At 38.8% G+C, this 25,234-nt stretch overlaps 1 protein-coding gene across 1 annotated transcript; it reads left to right on the forward strand.

The window, feature by feature from the left end:
* Nucleotides 1-111: 111 nt before the first annotated feature.
* senp3b (SUMO specific peptidase 3b) lies at nt 112-23,053 on the forward strand. Its single transcript, XM_026318159.2, has 12 exons — nt 112-581; nt 1,990-2,115; nt 6,159-6,851; nt 13,182-13,295; nt 13,651-13,762; nt 14,799-14,946; nt 15,501-15,548; nt 17,512-17,589; nt 20,152-20,289; nt 20,849-20,929; nt 21,118-21,168; nt 21,655-23,053. The coding sequence occupies exons 2-12, from the start codon at nt 2,028-2,030 to the stop codon at nt 21,763-21,765; spliced, it is 1,662 nt and encodes a 553-aa protein (XP_026173944.1). The 5' UTR covers nt 112-581; nt 1,990-2,027; the 3' UTR covers nt 21,766-23,053.
* Nucleotides 23,054-25,234: the final 2,181 nt, after the last annotated feature.

Consider the following 25,234-nt stretch of genomic DNA (forward strand, 5'->3'; position numbering starts at 1 on the left):
ATACTCATTGCACATTGTAATTCGAGTTTCTCGTGCAGATTGTTAAGCCAGTTTCAGACTCAGTTTACTCAGTATTACAATAAATCAGAAATAAAATTAAGACAAATTTCTAGCTATTTGTACACTTTGTTTTATTCAAGCCGAGCAACTTGAGGCTTATTGCGTGATTTGAACTTAATTATGAAATGACAAGTTCGAGGTAAAAAAACAAAGGCTACCATATCATACTCTGTATGACGACGATGTTGCGCGACGGACCTGTAGTTGACACAAGAGCAAAAAAAGTCTGCAACGATACGGTGCATCCCTCGTTTCCGTGTAGACCTTTTAATGGAAAAATTCTTTGTCAATTTACGTGCATCGTTTTGATTAAGTATTTGCGTTTTTCCGTAATACGGAACACGTGAAAGACATCAAAGTTCACAAAGAGGTGTAATTTAGCTGCTCCTCATCAGACTTCATTGAATGAGGTGTAACAGCAGTTAGCATTTGTTTTGGTTCGATACACATACAGACTCAAACACCCCAACTTTCAGTCGGAAACAACTGGACACATATTCCTTCAACTGTGCAAGTTAACGGTAAGCAAAACTGCAACACACAGCTATACAGAGAAAACAAGCCGGACGTTTTCTTTAGTTTTGGCTAACATGGTCTCTGCCTACATAACGCTTAGCTAAGTTAGCTGACGACAACATGGCTAACAGCTAATGTGTTAACACGGATAGACAACAGATAGATTTTTGACGAACTGTGGTTATTTCAGTTGTTTTTAATTGGTGTGGAGTGGATTACTACCAAAGCGAAGTTTGTAATAGCGTGAATTCGGTTTAGGATTAGGTTAAGTGGCGATACTATGATAGTAATACTGCTAGCACACAACACGCACAGGCTAGCATTGGTAATTACTATTTCCTGCATAGGAAAGAATTATTCTCATCATAAAGCAGCTTTTCTCAGAGAATCTCACCTGCCTGGGAAACACTAGATTGTCACTATCACAATGATAATTCACCCAGTTGCGAAGTTCTTCTCACAGCTGTGACTTGGTACGACCGATCACTCAGTGTAGCTAGCAGCTAGTAGCTAAATTATGCTAACCTAGGTGCACATGGCAAAAAGAGTCCTGGTTTGTAATGGTTGTCTGCATACGAAGGGACAGGAACACACAGTCTGGACAATGAAATCCAAATTGTGACTTGCCCACGCTTGAACTCTATTCTCTTTAGCTAGTAAGAGCAAAAGCAGTTAACTCCTGTTTAGGCAGTCGGTGGGTTTGGGAATGAAAGTTATATTGGAAGGTCACAGGTCTTTATGTCTGCCTGTTATTTCATGGAAGGGTGATGCTAATTACAGCACTGTCACTGAGAATGGGAGTGGTGTATTAGGTGCGTTTTGTACACCAATTGTGTTGTTCAGCGTGTACAGTGAGATGAGAACCTTTTTAGCAGATATTCATCTCATAGTTGTTATTCTGTTTTGGGAGTGGTAATATTAGTGGTAAGTGAAAATGCTCAAATCAATCGCAGTTATTCCCTTGATAAGTCCCAACTGCTGTCCTGCTCGGCACAGTCAGAAAATTTAAATTTAGACATTAAATTAATGCAGCTGGGATAATAGTTTATAATTGTTAATATATGTAGGTATAAGTATATAATAAATAATATAATTTCCCCTGAGTTTTTTCTTTTATTAATTGCTAATTAACTAAATTAGTCATGTGATGGTATTTCATGGTACAGAGGTGTGTTGTACACATGGCTCAGTTAAATCTTATAAATTTGCAGTTTGCCAGCTATGTTTAAACTGGGGGGGTGCTCACACTCCAGGATAATGAGCAAGCTGTTTCTATATAAAATGCAAAATGGCTCATTCTGACCTCTGAAATGGTTTTCACAGCGGACCAAGTTCCCCGATTTGGTTTCTTAGACCAACATTATGCAATCACTATATGGTTACATTTCCACTGTAGACTGTTTGTTTTTGTAGGTGACGAGCTGGCGCAGGTCGTGGGTTGTCCGTGGATAATGCGAGACAGTGGCGGTAGCTTGGCCCAGAACCGCTGGCAGGGAGACCTGGGTCTCACTGCTGTGGGGCAGGACAACACAGGAGGAGGTACGCATTTTATGTCTGATATTCATTAGGGTTGTATAACTATGAACAATGTTGGCTCCAATGTGATAAACGTGGTCATATATGACATAATAGAGGAAACAAAATATTCCTGTAGCAAGCTCAAATCTGAAGCTTACGAGCACAAATGTGAAATTTGCACATACAGAAAGAAGAGGTCCATGTGTGTTTATCATATTATGCTTCAAATGTGTTTTTGTTTTATTTTTTTCACCTCAAATGTTTTTTTCCTGCCCATTTCATCGTTGTGCTCATACCCTAGGTGGATTTCCCTTGATCGCTCAGTTGACAGTTTTGTGCGCAACATGACATGAGGGGTGGTTTTAACGATTTAGAAGTGGACTCATTGACGTTTCTGTCAGTAAATGCTATTGTTTGCTTTTGTGATTAACTGTACGTTGATTGATTGGCTGTGATGTATTGACAACTTTTCTAGAATTACAAGATGAACGACAAGCATGAACATCAGAAAATGCAGTAAATATTCCATGCAACGGGTAGTTATGATTTCACAGTTGCAGGAATTAGGATTATTGGAGATGAGTATAAGTACAGTAGAATTGGAAAGAGTGAGAGAGAATAGTGTTATCTGAGGACTGAGTGTATAAAATAGGATGGAGGTATAGTATTCAGGCATTAGTTGGCAGTTATGCAACTTAAGGATGCTATCTGCCTTTAAACACAAGAAGAAAAAGAAGAGGAACATCACAATGTATTAACATTGTGCTTTATCTTATGGTAACATTAATAGACAGAAGGCATTATTTAATAGTAGGGGTGGATGATATGGAAAAAAATCATGATAATTTGTTTCATATTAGTCGATATCGATATATATATCACAATAGAATAGAGTATACTTTAGTCCTTGAAGGGAAATTTGTCTTGGACTCAGCACTATGAACTACCACATATGTCATAAAACATTATAAATAAAAACAAATAGCAGCACGTTCAATCAACAGTTAAAAACATGTAGAGTATAAATAAGTTATAAAGACAAGTATAAAGGTGAGTATAAGTAAAAGCACAATAGCTGCCAGAGTTAAAGACCTAAAGTGGTAAAGTGCTCAGTGCCTGCGCATAAGGATGTTTTAGAGTTCAATAATTTTATAGAGGTTGTGACAAAAAACTGTTTCAGAAGGTTAGATTTACAATTAGGGATGCGAACTCTTCTTCCTGACGGTAAGATATTATATTCTGAGAAGAGTAGATGAAGAGGGTCTGTCATGGTTTTTGTGGTTTGTTTGAGGACTGGGCTCTCAAATACTATCTGTAGTGGCACATAGTCCTTCTGACCAATTATTTTCATCGTACATTTATGGATATGAGCCAGGCAATCAGTCACATTGCCATATCATGCTGTAATTCCAAAACGAAAGATGCCCTCCAGTGTTGTTCGATAAAACATCATCATTGGTTTGCCCACTCCATACAGCCTCAGTCTCCTTAGAAAATACAGTCTCTGTTGCAGTTTGTAACATAATTTTCCCACGTCTTTTCCAAGTAAGAGTGCTGTCAATATAAACACTTCTCACAATATTTATATGAAGAAACCTGAGTAATGCCTTGATTCTTCTTAATAGAAATATAAAATATAAACCAAAGCACTATTTCCAACTTAGATTCCTTTTTACTTTTAAGTGACATGTAAAGATATAAGGTTAATTTTGATGTTTTGAATTTAAATATTTTTCTTCTAAAAATTGAACATGGGAAACATAGAACATTAACATTATTTCAAATAAATAAAATAGTTATATAATAAACTAAAATATTTATTCTTAAGTCAAAAGCCTTAAATGTTACAGGAGACCACACTAAATTTGGTCAACTCCACATAAAACAAAATCTTATTTTTTTTATATATACCTACTCAAATATTAAATATTTTCTGCAGCAGTTTGGACCACCAATTGCTTGGGTCTGGGGGTGTATAGTCTTGCATTTTAAGTGAAAGTGACTTAACTGGTCAAGTATGGTGACCCATACTCAGAATTTGTGCTCTGCATTTAACCCAATCTCAAGTGCACACACACCCGGGGCAGTGGGCAGCCAATGTTGGGGGGCAGTTGGGGGTCCGGTGCCTTGCTCAAGGGTCTCACCTCAGTCATGGTATTGAAAGTCCAACTCCCTATCCATTAGGCCACAACTGCCTCCCATGGCAGTCATGTGCTATATATATGGTGGCACTGCATTAGGTGATGAAAAAGCTTAGTGATATTAGCTGTTTTTAGTGGAACATTCATATATTCTAGTCACATACACATCTATGTTTTGCAGTGCATGCTTTTCTTCTTCTTGTCGAACAGCCCAGCAGCATCTCAGACATTAGCATGTGAGCTGCTGCTTGCTGATCCTCCACGCTCTGTGCTGTGTGGTTCAACCTGTGGCATGCTCTTGTTCTCTTCTAGCCACGATTGGTTTGGTGTGTCTCTTATATTTCTGCTGCATGATTGGCTGGAAGACCTTTCTATATTGGGGAAAAAAATGGCCAGATTTTATCATCAAGATCTACATAAATCTTATTGTGATGCAACATAAAATTCTGTATTTGGGACAGCCCTATTTAATAGGCAGTATTTCTGCTAGGGCTGCAGGTATTGAGTATTTTACCGAATATTTCAGCAATTACTCTGCATGGCAGAAACAACAGGTTACCTTGAAATGACATGACCTTGTGTCATCTCTGCTGGGTGAGCTGGTCTGGTTCACAACTGGATTTTTTGTTTAGATGTTGAAGAATTGATGAAGTGTTGTTGTTGTTCACCACTTATACTTTACAATACGCGCATTGCACCATGTTGTTATCTTTTTTAAGTTTGAATCCATCCCAAACTTTGGATATTTTCTGCCGTTTATGGACGGTTTAGCTTTCTGCCATGGCACCAACTTTTGATACTGAAATGTGTTGTGCGACAATGATTACGGACCGTGTGGAACAATGATCTCTAGGCAGAGCAGGGCCGATAACGCAAGTGATAGTAATTAAATGATTTTTTGTAACAGAATTCCTCGAGGATTCGTTGCAATCCTAATTTCATCTAAGTGTGTATGATATGGTGATTCTATAAGCTAATAATAATGTTATCACTACCTCAGATGTTGACATTAGTTTAATGTGATGTTTGATTAATTAGAAAACAACAGTGCTAGCACAGTGTGTATTCAACCTTCATTTGTTCCTCCTTATCTGCCATCTAGGAATTCTGGAGTTGTCAATCAGTCAGTCAATTCATTCAATGTACAGCCAAAACAAAAGAATCAAATAGCATTTACTGACCGAAGCATCATGAGCCCAGCCTCAAACTATCAAAACCACCCCTCATGTTATGTTGTGCACAGAGGGCGGTGGATGGAAATCCACTTGGCGTGTGAGGACAACTATCAAATGGAGAGGGGAAAAAAAACATTTGAGGAGGGAGGGAGGGGGGGGGGGGCACACTTTGGGTGGGATATTATGATAAACATACAACTCTTCTTTCTGTGCATCCTAATTTCACATTTGTGCTTGCAAACTGTTAAAATGTGCAGGTTTATATTTTTCACCCTGTGTTTTTGCACATCCAGTTTTGACATTCATGTAACACCATATAAATCTGTGTTTAATCATCTTAGACAGTGGTGCCAAAGGTTTTTCTTTGGTATCCCCCCTTTTTAGATAAGAATATTTTCGCACCCTACTAAAATTAGCTGGTTGTCGGTGCTGGATTGGCTTAGTGTTTGATGAGTCAATGAATACATACATGACCCTTGGTTCCTTTTGTACTGAAAAGTACCTACTCCATAGTAGGAACTAAGAAAGTCCCCTTAAACAGAGTTCTAAGAACTATTATAGCTGTCAGTTGGTGTGGTTCTTATGAAACAAAGGGGGGATTTTCTCCAAAGATTCAAAGATTCTTTGCTCTACAAAGTCAGACCCCAACAGTCTGATCATTTGAATCTTAAGTAAAGACAGGACATGTGAAACCAATAAAACTGTCAAGGGTGAACTAAAATTAATCACTGCTTATATTTGTGTTTAGGTGGGATTCCTGGAGACCACCTCATAGTCCCAGTGTCAGGCCACAGTGTACCCAGCCCCATGCACCTCAGTCTGGGGCAGAAAGAAAAAGTCTGGACAGGCGAGTATGTAGATGAACGTGAAGAGGATGGCGTGGGTGGGATAGAGGCAATAGGAGATGAGGAAGATGAAAACAATCAGGAAGGGAAGGACATGGGCAGGTTTGCGGGCAAGGGTTGGAATATCAAAGAGAAGGAAAAAGAGGAGGAGGAAGAGGAAGGAAAGAAGGGGAAGCTGGATTGGGAGATTCCAGAATTTCCTTCCCAGTCCATGCAGCATTTTCATTCGCAACATCAACATTATGGATCGCAGAAGGCAGAAGAAGGTGATGATGTCACTGTAGTGGATATTCTGTCCCAGACCGAAGCAGGGGACTTGTTCAGGTCCCACCTCAGCAGGCACAGGGCTTTAAGAAGGGTCAGGCGCTGGCAGCATTTGCGATCCCACAGACGCCTTGGGTGGCGGCTCACCCAGCACTGGAAGAGCTGGCGCCAGCGGGCCCGGTGGGTTTGCTTTCTGGGGCACCGGTGGAGCCGGGGAGGGCAAAAGTACAATCTACATGGCAAGCACAGGAGAATCAAAACATATCAACAGTCACCGTATACCGACAGAGAGGATGACAGCAACGATGAGAGGTTCATAGAGTCTGACAGAGGTATTGACATACACCACACTGCATCACAGTATGGCTCTGCACATGTGATTTGATAAATACAATAAAATGCAAAATATCACCATATGTCATTGGAAAACAGTGCTGAGTGATGTTTTATATAGCATAGAGTATGTAAAGGTTTGGACACTTCTGGGTGAATTCTGTAGTGTCAATTTTGAAGCAAAAAACCTAACTACCAGCCCTACAGCAGACATAAACACAGACCTTTATTTAATGTATTGTTACATTTTATTCAATTTTAGTCATAATAAATAAGAGGAAATTAAATGGTAAATGTGGGAAGTACAAAGGTTTGGGTTCCTTTCTTCTTCTAAAATCAAGAAGTTCCATTAGGAATTTTTAGCTGATATATTTTATGACACATTCTGGTAGCCATGGACTCCTCCAAGCAATGTGCTGAATCTGAGGGTGTTTTCACACCTTAGTTTGTTTGCTCTGGTCCGGATCATCTGATGAGTTCATAAACGTTTAGCATTTTCCTTGTCATTCGGTTTCTTTTCATACAGAAAAAAAAATGCGTTACTTCAAACCACACAGGAACGTCCTGTCTGCTTATTGGTCAAATGTGTCTGCCAGTGAAATAAAAAAGTTAAACACATGAAGAAGATCCTGTGTTGTGACCTACTGCATGTTTCTGTGACATGGGAGAGACAATTTTACAATGGAGGGCAGCATATGTGGGTTACTCATCACTTTATTACATTCCTTGCATTTATCACTCAAGTGAAATTATACAGTTTGAAAATTAAGCACAGCTACAGATGTAAAACAGAATTTTAATGCACTGGAGTGTAGGTTCAAAACAATGCAGGAAGTGGTGTGCATTAATCCTTTTGTTCAGGATGCTGTCTCACCAGCAGGACTGTTGAAGTGCTGTTACCCTGTCCGCACCAGAAGAAACAAACTGCACTAAGAAAGAAAATTTACTAGAGATTGATTTAAGCGGACTAAAGCCTGTAGGTCCGAAAGCTAATATTGTAGTCGCGACCACCTAAGCCGAGACAAAGATAAGACCAAGATCAGCGAGTGAATCGAGCCCAAGATTTTAAGGGGTTTAGACAAGACCACAGTAGCTGGCTGTGCGGCATCTGTGTGTTAGCCCGTCTTGTACTCCAAGAAACTAATAAAGGAGGGAGGAGCAGTTGGTACAATAGCTGGCCACGTGAATTATGAACATACACTACTCTCAAAAAGTTAGGGATATTTGACTTTTTCAGAATTTCAGAATGCACCTAAAATGCACTATAATCTTTACAGCTGAACTTAATTTGACCTTCTCTAAACTTTTGAATGCACATGTCCAACTGTTCAATGTTTCAGTACTTATTGCATAACATGGTGTTCTCTAACAAGGTGATTAACCACAAAAATCACAACAAGTGTCTGATCCATGACCATCGACCACTAAATGTTCTGGTTCAATGACAGTTTGTATTTAAACAGTCCTCTTCATCATGCTGATCACATTTTGACATCATGAGACCAAGACGACACCTAACAATTGACAAGTTATTGAGACATTGAAATTTTTTGTTGTGGTATACCCACCACTGTTGTTAGCTTTTGTTTCAATAAATTGTTTGAGATGAAGAAATTACCATTGCATACTTATACTTAAATGCCCTACTTTCATGATATAATATCACTGTAGTATGAACCTTTTACATTTTCCATAAATTTCAGCTGAAAGTCAAATATCCCTAACTTTTTGTAATATACAGTGGGTACGGAAAGTATTCAGACCCCTTTAAATTTTTCACTCTTTGTGTCATTGCAGCCCTTTGCCAAAATCAAAAAAGTTCATTTTATTTCTCATTAATGTACACTCAGCACCCCATCTTGACAGAAAAAAACAGAAATGTAGAAATTTTTGCAAATTTATTAAAAAAGAAAAACTGAAATATCACATGGTCATAAGTATTCAGACCCTGTGCTCAGTATTGAGTAGAAGCACCCTTTTGAGCTAGTACAGCCATGAGTCTTCTTGGGAATGATGCAACAAGTTTTTCACACCTGGATTTGGGGATCCTCTGCCATTCTTCCTTGCAGATCCTCTCCAGTTCTGTCAGGTTGGATGGTGAATGTTGGTGGACAGCCATTTTCAGGTCTCTCCAGAGATGCTCAATTGGGTTTAGGTCAGGGCTCTGGCTGGGCCAGTCAAGAACGGTCACAGAGTTGTTCCGAAGCCACTCCTTTGTTATTTTAGCTGTGTGCTTAGGGTCATTGTCCTGTTGAAAGGTGAACCTTCAGCCCAGTCTGAGGTCCTGAGCACTCTGGAAGAGGTTTTCTTCCAGGATATCTCTGTACTTGGCCGCATTCATCTTTCCTTCAATTGCAACCAGTCGTCCTGTCCCTGCAGCTGAAAAACACCCCCACAACATGATGCTCCCACCACCATGTTTCACTGTAGGGATTGTATTGGACAGGGAATGAGCAGTGCCTGGTTTTCTCCACACACACCGCTTAGAATTAATGCCAAAAAGTTCAATCTTGGTCTCATCAGACCAGAGAATCTTATTTCTCATAGTCTTGGAGTCCTTAATGTGTCTTTTGGCAAACTCTATGCAGGCTTCCATGTGTCTTGCACTGAGGAGAGGCTTCCGTCGGGCCACTCTGCCATAAAGCCCCGACTGGTGGAGGGCTGCAGTGATAGTTGACTTTGTGGAACTTTCTCCCATCTCCCTACTGCATCTCTGGAGCTCAGCCACAGTGATCTTTGGGTTCTTCTTTACCTCTCTCACCAAGGCTGTAGAAATTCTTTTGTAACCTTGGCCAGAGCTGTGCCTTGCCACAATTCTGTCTCTGAGCTCCTTGGGCATTTCCTTCGACCTCATGATTCTCATTTGCTCTGACATGCACTGTGAGCTGTAAGGTCTTATATAGACAGGTGTGTGCCTTTCCTAATCAAGTCCAATCAGTTTAATTAAACACAGTTGGACGCCAATGAAGGAGCAGAACCATCTCAAGGGGGATCAGAAGAAATGGACAGCGTGTGAGTTAAATGATTGTCACTGCAAAGGCTCTGAATACTTATGACCATGTGATATTTCAGTTTTTCTTTTTTAATAGATTTGCAAAAATGTCTACATTTGTTTTTTTCTGTCAAAATGAGGTGCTGAGTGTACATTGAGAAATAAAATGAACTTTTTTGATTTTGGCAAATGGCTGCAATGACACAAAGAGTGAAAAATTTAAAGGGGTCTGAATACTTTCCGTACCCACTGTATATCGAATGAAATGAGAAGTTCATTTCAAATCAATTCAGTTTTATTTGTATAGCTCCAAATCACAATACAAATCATCTCAAGGCACTTTACAAAAAGTAAAACTAAAAACCCAACAATTCCCTTATGAGCAAGTGCTTGCTTGAATTGGAAATGTCATAAATGATTTAAAATTCATAGAATGCAAAAGTATAAAAACTTCATAAATTAATGTAAAATCAATGTATTGCATTGAAACACAATTATTTATATCAACACAGTTGATATGCAGAAAGGGCATTATGGCAACCAAGTTTTTCTAATGGTTACACAAGGTGTAAACCATAAGATTGATATGGTGAATGGCCAACCACTTAATTTTATTACTATATACCAAAATAATCATTATAGTGATTAAACTTCTGCATAAAGAGGTATTTTTCTTTAAGTATCTAATAATCAGGGTGTGAAATACTATACGTATATGTCAATTTTTAAATTTTTTACAATTGTGCCCTATGCTGGGAAAAAAAAAAAGAATAATCATATGTATACATAGCTATAGATATGGGGCTAGATAAATGTATTATGTAGAGGTTTTTGGGGGGGGGGGGGGGGGCTTTGTGTTTTCACAACAGTAAATAAAATGCACTTGCATTTTTGAATATGAAACTTTAATAAAAATCATTTCAATTTAATTGGGGGGTGAAATTGGAGATTTCTATGGAGCCAAACCGTACATTTTTCGAGAACAGAACAAGCTTTAAGTCAGCGAGCGAGAGATGACCTCAAACACACAAGCCCTACAGTTGAGTAGGTAAAATGTGCTAAATATGCTTAATCTGCAATTGTGTATTCAATTCAAAATTAGCACCTTAAAGTGCGCTTACTTCCAGACAAAGAACCCTGTTATTCAGGTAAAATTTGTCACAGAATTGAAGGTGCATTGCTCTGCAGTCTCTGTCAAATCTGTAACATCAGCTCTCTCACTGGAGTAAGGGAGCAGCACAGTAGCATGAACGTTGGCTAGCTAGCCTTGCTAGCTCAACTCAGCTTAATGGTACCATTGTTTATGGCTCCTTACTAAATGCTGAAGTGGCAAAAAATTTTGACATGGTCTTTGACAGATCAGCTTCATTTCCTGTTGCAGTCACTTTCTTGGAGTCTGTGTGAAGGTGGGTGAGGAGTAGTGACTGCTGCTGTAACAAATAAGTCAAGTTACTGGTTGTGTTTGAAGGACATTTTACATATATCATAGTGATATCCCCACAGTTGTGGTCTTAACTTGTCTCAAAATAAAATTCCGAATCAGCTGTGTCTTAGACAGAGAAAAGACAATAAAACTGAGGTTGATTCCAAGACAAGACAGAGAACTTCAGAAAGTGTATTTATACCCTTTTGTGTCCCCCACTGTCAAGATCGGTCTTGAGTACTATAATACTCGTAAAGGCACCCTGACAATGAAGCTAACTGATGCCTACAAAGTGGTGGGATACCGAAGAATATCCCAAACAATTTCCTCTGTCTGAAATGTCAATCAGAAAATGCGATTAAGGGGTACTGTGGAAGATCAGGAAAACTATCAGATGAAAATGGATATCTGCTGGGCAGAAGGTTTAGCTGGCACAGGAGTGGCGGTGCACCAGTCATTGTGTAGCATTGATGCACAAATGCAATCTGCATGGGAAAATATGCTAAGCAATTTCTGGATCACTGGTGTTTTCAAAAATAAGTGCTGTGGACAGATGAAGTTAAAATTTAAATCTTTGTCTTCAGTCCCCAAAGTTTAGCTTTTGAAATAGAAAAAAGCAGTAGCAGAGCAGTATTACATGAAAAGAACATCAGGCCAGCTGTTCGTGATAGAAGTCGGTATGTTGTGTTTTGGGGTTTAGGGGCAGCCACCAGCACAGAAAAAGGGAGACATGGATTACATGAAATATCTGAAATTCAGGACACAGATGTCATGCAATCAGTCAAGAAAGTGAAAAAAAGTCTGTCTTCTATAGCAGAACAATCATCCAAGATGACTTTGTCTTCACAGTCCCCTGGCTTGAACATCTGTGGGTAGATCTTAAACATAGTATGAGCAGGACAGCCTAATGTATCACTAATCTGCAGGAAGAGTGAATGAAAATTTCTCTTATTACTACTTTATTCAGCTCTTCTGCCACAGTTACAATGGTGATTAAAAAAACAGTGTACTATCATTGTAGTATATCTGTTTACTGCAGGTGTTGTGTGTATCTTTCACCTAATAAATACATATTTTAGACTGGTAGTGGCCAAACTTCTTCATACACCTCCATGTCTCACATGCAGCTTTACATCAATGTTAAAACATGGGGATGCAAAAACGCAGGGTGAAAAATATAGAAGTTGTCAATCAATCATTCACTGTCAATCACAAAAGCAACCAACAGCATTTACTGACAGAAATGTCCATGAGCCCACACCCAGGCTGTCAAAGCCACCATGTTTTGTCACACCCAAAAATGTCAATCGAGCACAAAGGAGCAGTCAAAGGAAATCACTTAGCAAGTGAGGAAAACTATCAGAGCGAAAAACACATTTGAGGAGGTAAAAAAACACAGCTTGATATTATAATAAACATACGCACAACTCTTCTTACTGTGCAAGCACAAATGTGAAATTTGTACTTGCAAGTGGGATATTTTCTCTTGTGAACTGTTAAATTGTACAGGTCTGTGATTTTCACCCAGTGTTTTTGCGCACCCACCCCAATTTTGACATTGAAGTAACGCCATAGTTTCACCCCAGTTAGATAAGCAGCTTATTAGTTTATCCACTGCTGTTTGACTTAAGGAGTTGTCTATTCAAAAACGGGCACTATTTCTTGACTAGAAAAACACAGCACATTGGTAACACACACATTAAAATGCCATCATCATAGTGCATTTGCCAACTTACACAATTTCCAGAACTTTGAGAAAAGAGCAAGTGACTTAGATTTTTTTTGTAACAAGATAAACATGTATGAGGTTGTAGAATTACTTTTTTTTTTTTTTGTTTAGGATTACATGGAAATGGCTGAAAAATCAGCATGGAGAAGAAATGTGTAATTAATTCCTTTTTTTTCCTCTGGCAGATAAGCAGATAAATGGCTGTTCTCCAGAGAAACAAGACGACCGAGGGAGGCGGGAGATGGAGGTCAAGCCAGTGGAACTGGCCCTTACTGAGGAGCATATAAGTTGTGTGACTGGTATGGAATAGAGACTGAGGCTAATGGTTCATGTTTACTGTCTGAAAAAACCTGCTGTTTTAATTTCTGACAGCATTTTTTTTTTCTCCTTACTTATTTTTCCAAAATATTTCTCATTCATTTATTTACTTTGAAATGCAAAAGCTGTAGTTTGATCTTGTTTTTATTAAATTATTTTAGGAGAACGTTAGGCCAAGACCTAAGCAATATGTTATCAACAACAGGTGCTGATTAACATAGGTTTTCTTAAAAATGAAAGATAGAAAATAGTTTAATAGTTAAGAAAGAGTTGTCTTCTTGTATTATATTAGTTTAGCTTGTGAAAATGATTATAATGTCCCTTGTCTGCTTTAAGGTCTGCTTGAAGAGTTTCTTCAACAGTATGGCAGTATGATCCCCATCCATGTGTATGATGTTGTGGAGAAGCTACAGGACACCTTCAGCGAGAACTTCTCACAGCCACACAGGTCAGACCCAGTATTTGTTCATCTCTTGTGTGTGTGGTTGTTTGGTGTAGAACCAGTAGATAAACCAGTTGGATAAAATAATTTTCAAAGGTTTTGTACTGGCTGGCATTGACAAGAACATCATCATGGATTCTTTTCTTCATTAATGACTTTCTTATATGAAACTGAAAAAATGTCCTCATCATTAACTATCTATTGATGCCACCTGACACCTTTTCTGCAGGACAAATAAAATGAAAAAGAAGGAAATTTAAAAAGGGGTATAAGAGCTTTCAGCTCTCGGACCAGTGTGGCATAAGACTCAAATTCCAAGTGTATGGTAAAAAAGGCTTTTCTCAGATATGGGGCAGTGAATTGTAAAATCCCTTTTTGTTAGTTTTTTTTTTTTAAATTGTTGAACACTGTTACATTGCAGATGTTGGTATCCATATTAGTTTTTAAAGATTCAGAAGCATTCTTTTTTTCGTGAAGAATGCCTTGAACTTGGGAATTCATTGTACTTTGCACAATGACAAATGGTCCAGGTCCAGATTAGGCAACTAAGCAACCCCAAATGATGATGCAGTGTTGGTTTTTTTTTTTTGTTTGTTGGTTTGTTTGGTTTTTTTTGGGGTTTTTTTGTTTTTGTTTTTGTCTTTTGTGAGAGCAATGGCTTCCTCCATTATACAAATACAAATGTCTTCATTTACAGATAATATGTCTACCTGTGGTCTAATGAATATCTGAAGTCTACAGTTGACTCCGTAACCCTTTCCAACTACATGCAGATCAACAACTCTTAATTGTGGGACTATTAGATCTTTTTTTGAGATAGCTCTAATCAGATGCTGCTTGTGAATAGCACACTGATACTTTGAGTGTTTTTATAAATCAAGGTATTCCTGTAAATATTGTAACTTTGGTGAAGATCAGATCACATTTCATGGCCAATTTATGCAGAAAACCGGGAAATGGCAAACTGTACTTTTTTTTTTCTTCCAAGTGTATATGTATTATGTTATTACTTCAGAAGTGACATTGATTTGTTCTGCATTAGGAAAGCAGTGGTGCAACACCTAATACAATCCTTCCAGCGTTCATCAGGATCAGCTCTGGCTAAAACATTCAGAGTCAACTACAAACGGCATGTTCTGACCATGGATGACCTGAGCACTTTATACGGACAGAACTGGCTTAATGACCAGGTATAGCAATACCAACATTTAACATTGTGGGCTTAACACAATAAACCTTTCATGCTGATTTAGTTTTGCCAGAGCAGGAGTAGCACAGGTGAAAGAAAATGTGAGCCAGCATGCACAGAATCTGTCACTGCAAAGGGGTTAAAGCCACCTGACATCTGATCTAGCTGTGCTGTTATCATTATCATCTATTATTTGGTATATGGTAATGGCTCAAATGCAGACCTGCCTGCAGAGAGAATTTTTTTTCTCTGCTCAGAAAATTAATTTGCTTAACGCTATGAGAAAGACTGCAACATGAAGCAGCTGCTCCGCAACACATTCTGTTACATAGTCTTCAAACACAAGTGTCAAGTGCCAGGCTGCTACAGCAGTTCCTCGTACTCATGCTAAAGGCCATATATGGTCCGACTTCATGCTGAACTCAGGCAAAATGTATTAAAACGTATTGAGGAAGAGGATCTCACCTTTTTTTTTTTTTTTTTTTTTAAACTCTACCAAGCTCAAATGTTACTGTATTTGTTTATGATATCTTGCTTTTTGTTTTGTTTTTACAGGTAATGAACATGTATGGTGATCTGGTCATGGACTCTGTGCCAGATAAGGTAAGGAAATAAAACTAATAAAATGAAGTCTTTGCTGATTTTACACATTAAGTTCACTTAAATCATCATGTGGAGTATTACTACTGTATATCATGTCTTGTACAGCTCTGAAAGGAGCTTTACAAATAAAAAAAAAAAAACAAAACAAAAAAAAACAAGCCATCAGAGTAGACTTGCTATTTTGATTGATGTAGGCACAGCAAAGTGCAAACAGCCTGATGGAGGTGGAATTTACAATAATGGTTTACAAGTTGTTCACAGATACTTTTAAGAATCATTCATTATTGGATAAATGCACAGACCTTCCTGCTTTAAACACATCAACATTTTTATAATGCAAATTTTTATACATCCTTGATATATAAAGGATTAAAATGTTTTTTAGTTGCTTTGCATTTATCAGTATTTCATTTGCTGTTGCTTTTAAACTTATCAGATTGCTTAGAGCAGATGCATTGCACCAAAAACAGACATGTTTCTGAGATGTTTATTTTCTGCATAAATTATTGGACATAATTTATCCCAAAATGAGCTCTCCCACCTGCGCACCTTCTACTCTGCTTGGCACCAAAATATCACACCAGCATTTCAAGGTCAGGAAAACACCTAATAGTTGAAACTACTACTTAAAAAATCTAAAATAAAGCTCTTATTGTCACTTGTCCTCAATTTTGTACTTTTTTCGGTTTGTTTTATATTTCTCACCATAAACTAAATGAATTGTAAATTAGTTTTGGTGGCATGTAAACAAATCCTTTGAGAGGTTTAGAAGTTAAAGTATAATAGGTTCTTTAATAGAGTAAAGATTACACTGAAACAAATTTTATAGTGTCCTAACTTTTTTCTTACTTGAGGAGAATCTGCAGACATTTGATTCAATGGCAAATTTTGTATGGCGACCATAGCTTTCCTTTCCAGACAAATTAAGAAAAGATAGCATTTTTTTTTTAAACAGCGAGTAGTCATTTCCCACAGCCAACCATGGAGGAGCTCTCTGCAGCTAAAAGTGACTGCCAGAACCAGGAGACAAGTTGCACAGAGTGTGTGGGACAAAGCAAAAACCAGGGTTAACATTGGCTGGGCTTTCTGACACATAGAGTGTTAAAGCAGCCAAGCTATAAGCTTTATCAAAAACAAAGATTTTAAATCTAGCCTTAAAAGTACACAGAGTGTCTGCCTCCTGAACCCAGACTGGGAGCTGGTTCCACCGGAGAGGAGCTTGATAGCTGAAGTCTCTGGCTTCCATTTTACTTTTGGAAACTCTAGGAACCACAAGTAGACCTGCACTCTGAGAGCGAAGTGGTCTATTGGGATAATATGGTACTATGAGGTCTTTGTGAAGGAGCTTGATCATAAAGGGATTTGTATGTGAGGAGAAGGATTTTAAATTCTATTCTGGATTTTACAGGGAGCCAATGAAGAGAAGCTAATATAAAACTCCTTAGTTTGAGGTATTTATAGATATGTCTATATCATACTTTTGAGTTCCTCAAATGACATAATATGCGTTGGGTCGTTATAAATCTTAAATTTTCCCTAGTCTTTTTAAAGCCCATAGTTTAAATACATAAACTACTGGAACTGCTGTAGTCAATGCTTGCCTTGTGTTCATGTAAATTGGGGAAAAAGCAATCCATAATGACTTGACTTTATACACATATCACGATGATGATTTTGCCCCATAATGTAAACATTTGGTGCATCACTCTTCCTGTGTTTTCTGTCCTCTGCCTTAAAACCCTTTAACATCCCCACTAAGAAAAACAATGTTTTTTATCTCTGTAGGGCAATAATAACAATCAGTAAAAACAACAAATAATCACTGTTTTTATTTATTTATTTATTTTTTAGACCTCACATTTTGTTTGTATGGGTCCAACAAATTTTCTCAACAGGAATGTGCTCTACCAAATGGTTGATCTGAATGTTAAAGGGTTAATTCTTTTTCTGTTCTAATCCCCAGGTTCACTTTTTCAACAGTTTCTTTTATGATAAGCTAAGAACAAAAGGCTATGAAGGAGTCAAACGGTGGACAAAAAATGTAAGCCAGCACCATAACATTCCTACTCTGAATGTATGTTTTTTTTTATGTTTGTTTGTTTGTTTTTTTAATGTAAGCAGTTAACTTTCTTAAGGCTTTTATGAAAATATGTAGTCATCTTGTCTTTTTAAATTACAGCATGGTGTGATACCATTACGAATCTGAGCGTTTCATCTTTTAACCAAGACTTTCTGTAGATAAATTTTTTAATAGTTATCAAGGCATTATAAGTAATGTATAATTGTTCCTGTCTTGCTCTAAGCACTTCTTTCCATTTACAAAATTAACAACCACACAAAGACAGTTGTGTGAACCCTTATAACATCCTCTCCAATTCCAGTAAGTGGCTACATGTTTAAATGTAATGCAAAATGTAACTTTTTAACCTTGTAACCTTTTTTAACTTTAAAAAAACTTGACAAAGGAAATTTCAAATTAATGTTTACATCAATCTATTCATCCATTATGTGAATAGTGGGAGTTGGTTTTGAAATAAAATACAACTCAACTATTTCACATTTTGCCCTGGTGGTGAGGGTGAGGCTCTTGGGGAGTGCGTATGTTAGTGGTATTGTTTGCCTTGGGCCTAGGGGGTGGCCTAGGGACTATGGGCCTTGGCTGAACAGTAGAAAAACCTTTGACAGTGCCCTCCAATTTCCCCCACAGTATAACAACCCTCATAATCTGCCCTATGCTCTGCCACTACTGTAGAACCTGTAGGCAGGTGTTGTGCTATTCTCACCTGCCTGTAGCTATGGTTGCTCTGGGGCCTGTGGGCAGGAGGCTCCTGGCTGTTGGGGCTCCTGCTGTGTTCCTGTGCCTCTGCCTCGGCTCTGCCAGGTATCTGCATCGTATCCCCTCAGTGGGTGGATGGCACACTTAAAAGGTGAAGGAGAGGGTGTCTGATATTGGCATTGTTGGGGGTGGGTTACCAGACCTGGTTGCTCCTGCTGCAGTGTGGGCTCCTGGTCAGGGGCGGTTGTGCCTGGCCCTCTATCTCAGGGGGATGATCCTGCTCATCCTTGGGGGCTGGTGGCATCCTGGGTTGTTTTGATGCCTGGTGTGAGTGAGCCCAGCTCTCAGGCGCAGCTTAATGATTGGTGTTGAATACTGGTGCTAGTCCTGAAACTGGCACTAATGGTTGGGCCCCCTTGATGTGCCCTGATTCTACCCATTCTACCCATGATTCTGGAGGGTGGCTGTGGGCTCAGATGGTGGTGGCTGGGGTCCCATTATGATGATAGCCTGGGCACTTTCTTTGCTATGGCTGAGGCTATGGCTGATCTGGCTCATTGGAGTCTCAAGATGCAAGATGCCCAGGTTAGGACTTGCTGTTAGCTCACATTAGCTTACCTAACACTACCTTAATAAGTTAATTAGCCACTTACTAAATGCGTCCCACCACAACCTACTGCTTGTTGTCACATTTCGTCCAGGTAGGCTATTTTGCTGGCTCCCTTCATTTCAACATGATGAAAATGTGATTTGACACTGAGGTCGCAGATTGACTTCAAACTGGCTTTGTCTTTCTTTAATCATATATTTGTTTTCATACCAGCAGGCTTAGCTTGAAGTGGCCTTCAATAGCTACCATTCAGAATGTGATGGAATTGAATGTGTCCTGCGTGCTGAGTTCAAGGGCTAAGTAAAGCTATTTTAATGCACATAATGCAAATGTTTTTGCGGGATAACGCAGAAACTATTGCGAGTGTCCTCAAAACTATTGTGAGCGGACGGTTGTTTGTCTCTATTTGGTCTGCTGGTTTGCTTTCCTCCTCAGAGACACTGATGACATGACGAAGGTCTTTCAAATCAGCCAGCTTGTCACAGGGCCTGTTGCTGATGTCCTGGAGTAGGGAGGTTTTTTCAGGGACAGGTTGCCATCCAGCCACCCACCCTTGCAACATTTGGTATTTCAAGGCCGTTCCCTATCCAAGTATTAACCAGCCCTGACCTTACTTGCCTCCAAAGGTGGACTAAATCAGCTCAATTGTGCAAGTGTGAAGGGTTTTTAAGAATTGTACAGTTACTCTGATGACTACTAAGAATGACTTGATAAGGAATTCAGAGGGATTTGCATTCAATATAATGCACCAGAATCAGATCCCTGCTTTCATATTAGGTTTCTGCATCTGACACTACCTGCAGATATAATTGACTTACTAGATTCAAGTAGAATTAGAACTTTGCTTGCACTGGCAGCTGACTCCACAGAGGTTCTCCCCATTGCATATGTAACTGACAGTATTGACAGTTAGCCTTACTAAGTCTTGTGGTTGAATTGACTGTGGCCAGAGTCATATGACTGACATATGACCATATGACTTACACGGCATCTGTACCAACTCTTTGTCATCCAGCTTACTCATTACTTACACATCACAACTGCTGAGTAGAACAATGACAGTGGTTACTCTGTACTTTCAAGGTGTTGGAGGCAACGTGCAATAAATGAAACGTACTAGTGTCTTTAAGTGTAAAAAAAAATACATGAATGAATACACATTATTTACATCCATTAACCATTGATTCACTACTTTATCTTTTGTTCACTTTTATCAGGTTGATATTTTTCAGAAGGATCTGTTGTTGATCCCCATCCACCTGGAGGTGCACTGGTCCCTTGTCAGTGTTGATATTCCTCGTCGAGCTATCACTTACTTTGACTCTCAGCGGACCCTCAACAGACGCTGCCCAAAGGTAGGACGAAACGCCAGTGCCTGACCCTTACATAAATTAATTAGTTATAAAAGAAGACAAATGTAAATGTAATTATAGACCCTTAGTGAATGGACTGGAGTGATGAGAATTAGTTACCTATCCAGGTTGTAGAGTGCCTTCCTAGAGGAAAGTGCCTCTCTTGAATGTTTAATTCATAGAAATTAAGAAATTCATAAAAATGCTGTCTACACTCACTAACTCATAATTAATGAAGTGAAAACATCTTTTTAGAAATGTTATCAAATACATTAAAGATCACAATCTGAAATCTTTACTTCAGAAACATTTTCAGCCTTAGCTCACTTTACAGGAGAAGACTAAAGGTTTTACACATGTTGAATCTCAGCAGTTTATCCTGCTCTTCCTGTCCTTAATTGTTATGGGTTATTGAGCGCTTATTGATGGGTGGGAATGGAAAAATTTCCCCGGCACAGTAAAAACAAGTGTGTAAAAAGTAAAAACTGCAAAACATAAATATTTCATGTGCTTTGTTTTAACCAACTAGTCTTTTCTTTTGAACTATTGCTGTTGTTTACAGCACATTTTTAAGTATCTGCAAGCAGAGGCCATCAAAAAAGACCGAGACTTTTTGACTGGATGGAAAGGCTTTTTTAAAATGGTGAGATGGTTTTTGTTTGTTTGTACACAGGTTAGGCATTTCACAAACGTTCTGAAGCATTGCATCAAAAATTGTTACTCTGGGGAAAGTGGGTTGCTGCAGAAGTTTTATAGAGCATTATTATAACTTTGTTACACACTAGAACAACTATACTGCATATTGCTGATGTGTTGTGGGTTGTGTTGCAGAATGTGGGTCGTCAAAACAATGACAGTGATTGCGGGGCTTTTGTGCTACAGGTGAGTTTCTCACATCTTAGCTCATTTGCACACTTCTAAGGGTGAAATCTTGTCATTTTAGCCTTAAATTTGCATTAATACCATGTCAGCGTTGCACAAGTGACCGTATTTCATTCAGCCCTCTATGCGATATCAGTTTTCATCATACAACACCACAAACATTTATGCATCCATTCTGGGAGCCTTAATAGGACTAGTAGGCTTTGAAACTTGCACTGTTTTAAGCTAGCTCACTAAACCTAATGTGGTTAACTGAGAAAGTCAGCTGTTCACTCCTGAAGACCTCCATGATTCTATAGTTCTGAGAGTTTCTATTTTATGCCAGCCTACTTCATTGAGTGGCTAGAAATGCACTTTAATGTAGTTGATCTCTGAACAGCATACTCCTGCTGACTTGTATTGCATGAAGTGGGAATGCAGTATTAGAAGCGTGCTGTGAAGCTGCTGTTCCTGAAGTCCAGTAACTTCCTTTATTTCCGTCTGCAGTACTGCAAGTGTCTGGCACTAGGGCTGCCTTTCAGCTTTGGCCAGCAGGATATGCCCCGACTGAGGAGGCAAATGTACAAGGAACTGTGTCACTGCAAACTCATCCTGTGACCGACCACCCTCAGCCTGATCTACCCTCTCCACCTGCTCCCACCCCTCACCCTCAGCAAGATAGAGGGACAACAGTACAACAGGAGAACAAGGGGAGCAAATGATTGACTGGAAAAAGAGAAACATTTCAGACATTCTTTTTCTCTGCCAACATCCAGAGGAACAACCTGTACTGAAGGCAGTGTCATGTTTCACTTTGTTTTGTCTCTCTTTGCTTTCCCTCTTTCCACAATTTAAAAGCTCTGATTTCATTTCCTTGTCATGGTTATTCCTTTGTGGTTGACAGAGGCCAACACTAGTTTCCATTTTAGGAATGTGTTAATATTCCATCCTATTGTAGTGCACTTGTTTTTTTGTTTTGTTTTTTTTAGGCTAAATGGGAGCATGAAGAAGATCATGATATCATCTAAAAATGCAGTTTAAATGAAGGGTTGGACCACAGTTTAGGCCAACCTGACAACTTCCTTCACACAAAAACACCTGAACAGGGAGTGCAGACATAGTACGGACAGCAAAATGAATTTAAACCAGTATGTGTAAGCTTGTGGTTAAATAGTTATAGTGGATTTTTGCCTTTCATCCATCCAGGTCATACAGTATGCTGTGTTCCATTCCAAATGTCAAAAACAAAGAAAAATAAAATACACTCCCCCAGGCTGCAGCCGATGTTAAGTTGATTACGCAGTCTAGTCAGCACATAATGTTTGCCACTGTAGTGCGCATGAAATTTCCAATGTATATTTAACAGTTGCTGTTATGTGGATTTGAACTGATACTGACAACGGAACTTAGAATGCAGAGTTGATGATGCCATGCTGGTGTCAGAAAACATGTAAAAAGTCATTCTAGTGCATTTAATTTTCAGGGAAAACAAAATTTACAGCTCCATGGAACATGCCACAAATTGAGCCCTGTGCCAGAAAGTTCCACTGCTTCCATCACTACAATTTTTACAAACATCTTCATGTATGAGACTGGATCTGTGTCTTTGAATCCCCCTCCAATATTGACCTAAGGAGTAGGGGGAGGGGGGGTTGCTTTACATGGCATTTATCTTTTTCTGTGTTTTATCTCTGTCAGTGAAAGTGTTGATATGCTTATTATTCTAAACAAATTGTGTTAAAAGAGGGCTTTTCCTTTTTGGGGTAGATACAAAAGAAATCCTCCAGTTATTTCTTTGAAATTTTCAGAGCCATTTTGGTGACAACCACCACAGATCCAGCATGTCCACAATAGTTACAGTACCCTGTTCTTCTTTTTATAATAAAAGACAAATTTGTTGATAGCAGTGTGATTTTTTTTTTTTTTTTTTTTTTTTTGTTTTGGTTTTTTTTTTTTTTTTTTTTTTTTTTTTTTTTCCAAACAGGGGTCAATGCAACAAAATTGACATTTTATATATCTTCTACAAGTCATTATGGTTGCTGAAAATAAAAATAAGTGGCAAACAAAAGCCTGCAGTTTATTAATACTACTTCATGTTAGTACCCTTTGTTGTTTGTCTCTGCACTGTCAAATGAAGCCAAATCAGCACTGTAGCCAGGCTGAGTTTCTTTACAAAAAAAAGCACAGCTATTAGAGATAAAATTCATCAGATGCTTCCTATAGCTGCAATAAATGAATCTTCTACTACAGTAGCTCTTGAATCTGCAAGACCTCAGTTATGTTTAGACTGCTTCAGTGCTTAAAGACACCCTGCCATTATCTTTATTAGACTTAAATTTACCTCTAGTATCACAGGCCTTTAAGACTGCAGTAATCAAACCCTTACTCAAAAAGCCTAGTCTTGATCCAGGAGTCTTGGCTAATTATAGACCAATATCCAACCTACCATTTATTTCTAAAATCCTAGAAAAAGCTGTTGCTAAGCAGCTATCAGACCACTTACACAGGAATGAACTATTTAAAGATTTGCAATCAGGATTTAGAGCACATCATAGTACAGAAACAGCACTGTTAAAAGTCACCAACAATCTTCTCTTAGCCTCAGATAATGGACATGTTTCTATACTTGTCCTCCTAGATCTTAGTGCTGCATTCGACACTATTGACCACATCTTATTACAGAGACTGGAGCATGTGACTGGTATCAGAGGAACATCATTAAAATGGTTCCAATCCTATTTATTGGACAGATTCCAGTTTGTTCATGTCCATGATGAACCTTCCACATGCACAAAAGTTAGTTATGGAGTTCCACAAGGCTCTGTGCTAGGGCTGATTCTGTTCACCCTGTACATGCTTCCTTTAGGCAATGTCATCAGGAAGCACTCTATTAATTACCACTGCTATGCAGATGACACTCAGACACTCACTCCTTTAACTCACACATATAACAAATTTCTAGAACTGCCTTCTTTCACCTGTGCAACATTGCCAAAATTAGGAACATCCTGTCTCAAAATGATGCAGAAAAACTAGTCCAGGCATTTGTTACCTCAAGGCTAGATTACTGTAACTCATTACTATCTGGATGTCCCAGTATCTCCATAAAAAGCCTCCAGTTAATCCAGAATGCCACAGCCAGAGTCCTGACAGGAACTAGCAAGAGAGATCATATTTCTCCTATATTAGCTTCTCTTCATTGGCTTCCTGTAAAATCCAGAATAGAATTTAAAATCCTTCTCCTTACATACAAATCCCTTCATGATCAAGCTCCTTCATACCTTAAAGACCTTACTTTTAAGGCTAGACTTCAAACCTTCCTCTTTAACAAAGTGTATAGTTAGGGCTGGCTTCAGGTAACCCTGAACCATCCCTTAGTTATGCTGCTATAGGCCTAGGCTGCCCGAGGACCATTGGTGCACCGAGCTCCCCTAACCCTCCCCTCCCCTCCCCTCCCTTCCCCTCTCTTCCTCTCCTCCCCCCTCACATGTATATTCCACCATTGAATGTCACTAACCTTGTGCTCTCTCTCTCTCTCTCTCTCTGTTCTCTCTGTACCTTCTGCAGGTGTCCCTGGTCCTGGAGCTGTATATCGCTGATGTGCAGTTACTGGTCCCACCAACCTGCAGTGTCTATTTGTTGTTTATTGTTGCTGTTCTTTTCTCTCTCCTCTATCCACTCACCCCAACCGGTCGAGGCAGATGGCCGCCCAAACTGAGCATGGTTCTGCTGGAGGTTTTTTCTTCCGTTAAAGGGAGTTTTTCCTCTCCACTGTCGCCAAGTGTTTGCTCATAAGGGATTTGTTGGGTTTTTTATTTTTGTAAAGTGCCTTGAGATGATTTGTATTGTAATTTGGCGCTATACAAATAAAATTGAATTGAATTGAATTGAAATCCCCAAAATATTACACTACATGTTAATGTTTAAAATCTACATAATTGGAACTAAGTACTTTTTTGGCATTTTATTTTAAGTACCTTCAAACATTTTTACTTGCATGACAATTCAAATGAGATTATTGTAATGGAGTGTTTTTACAGTGTGCTATTACTTTTATTTGTGTAAATGAACTGACGTTCACATTCTC

The sequence above is a fragment of the Mastacembelus armatus genome, chromosome 18 (genome assembly GCF_900324485.2).
Source record: "Mastacembelus armatus chromosome 18, fMasArm1.2, whole genome shotgun sequence".
Taxonomy (NCBI): Eukaryota; Metazoa; Chordata; class Actinopteri; order Synbranchiformes; family Mastacembelidae; genus Mastacembelus; species Mastacembelus armatus.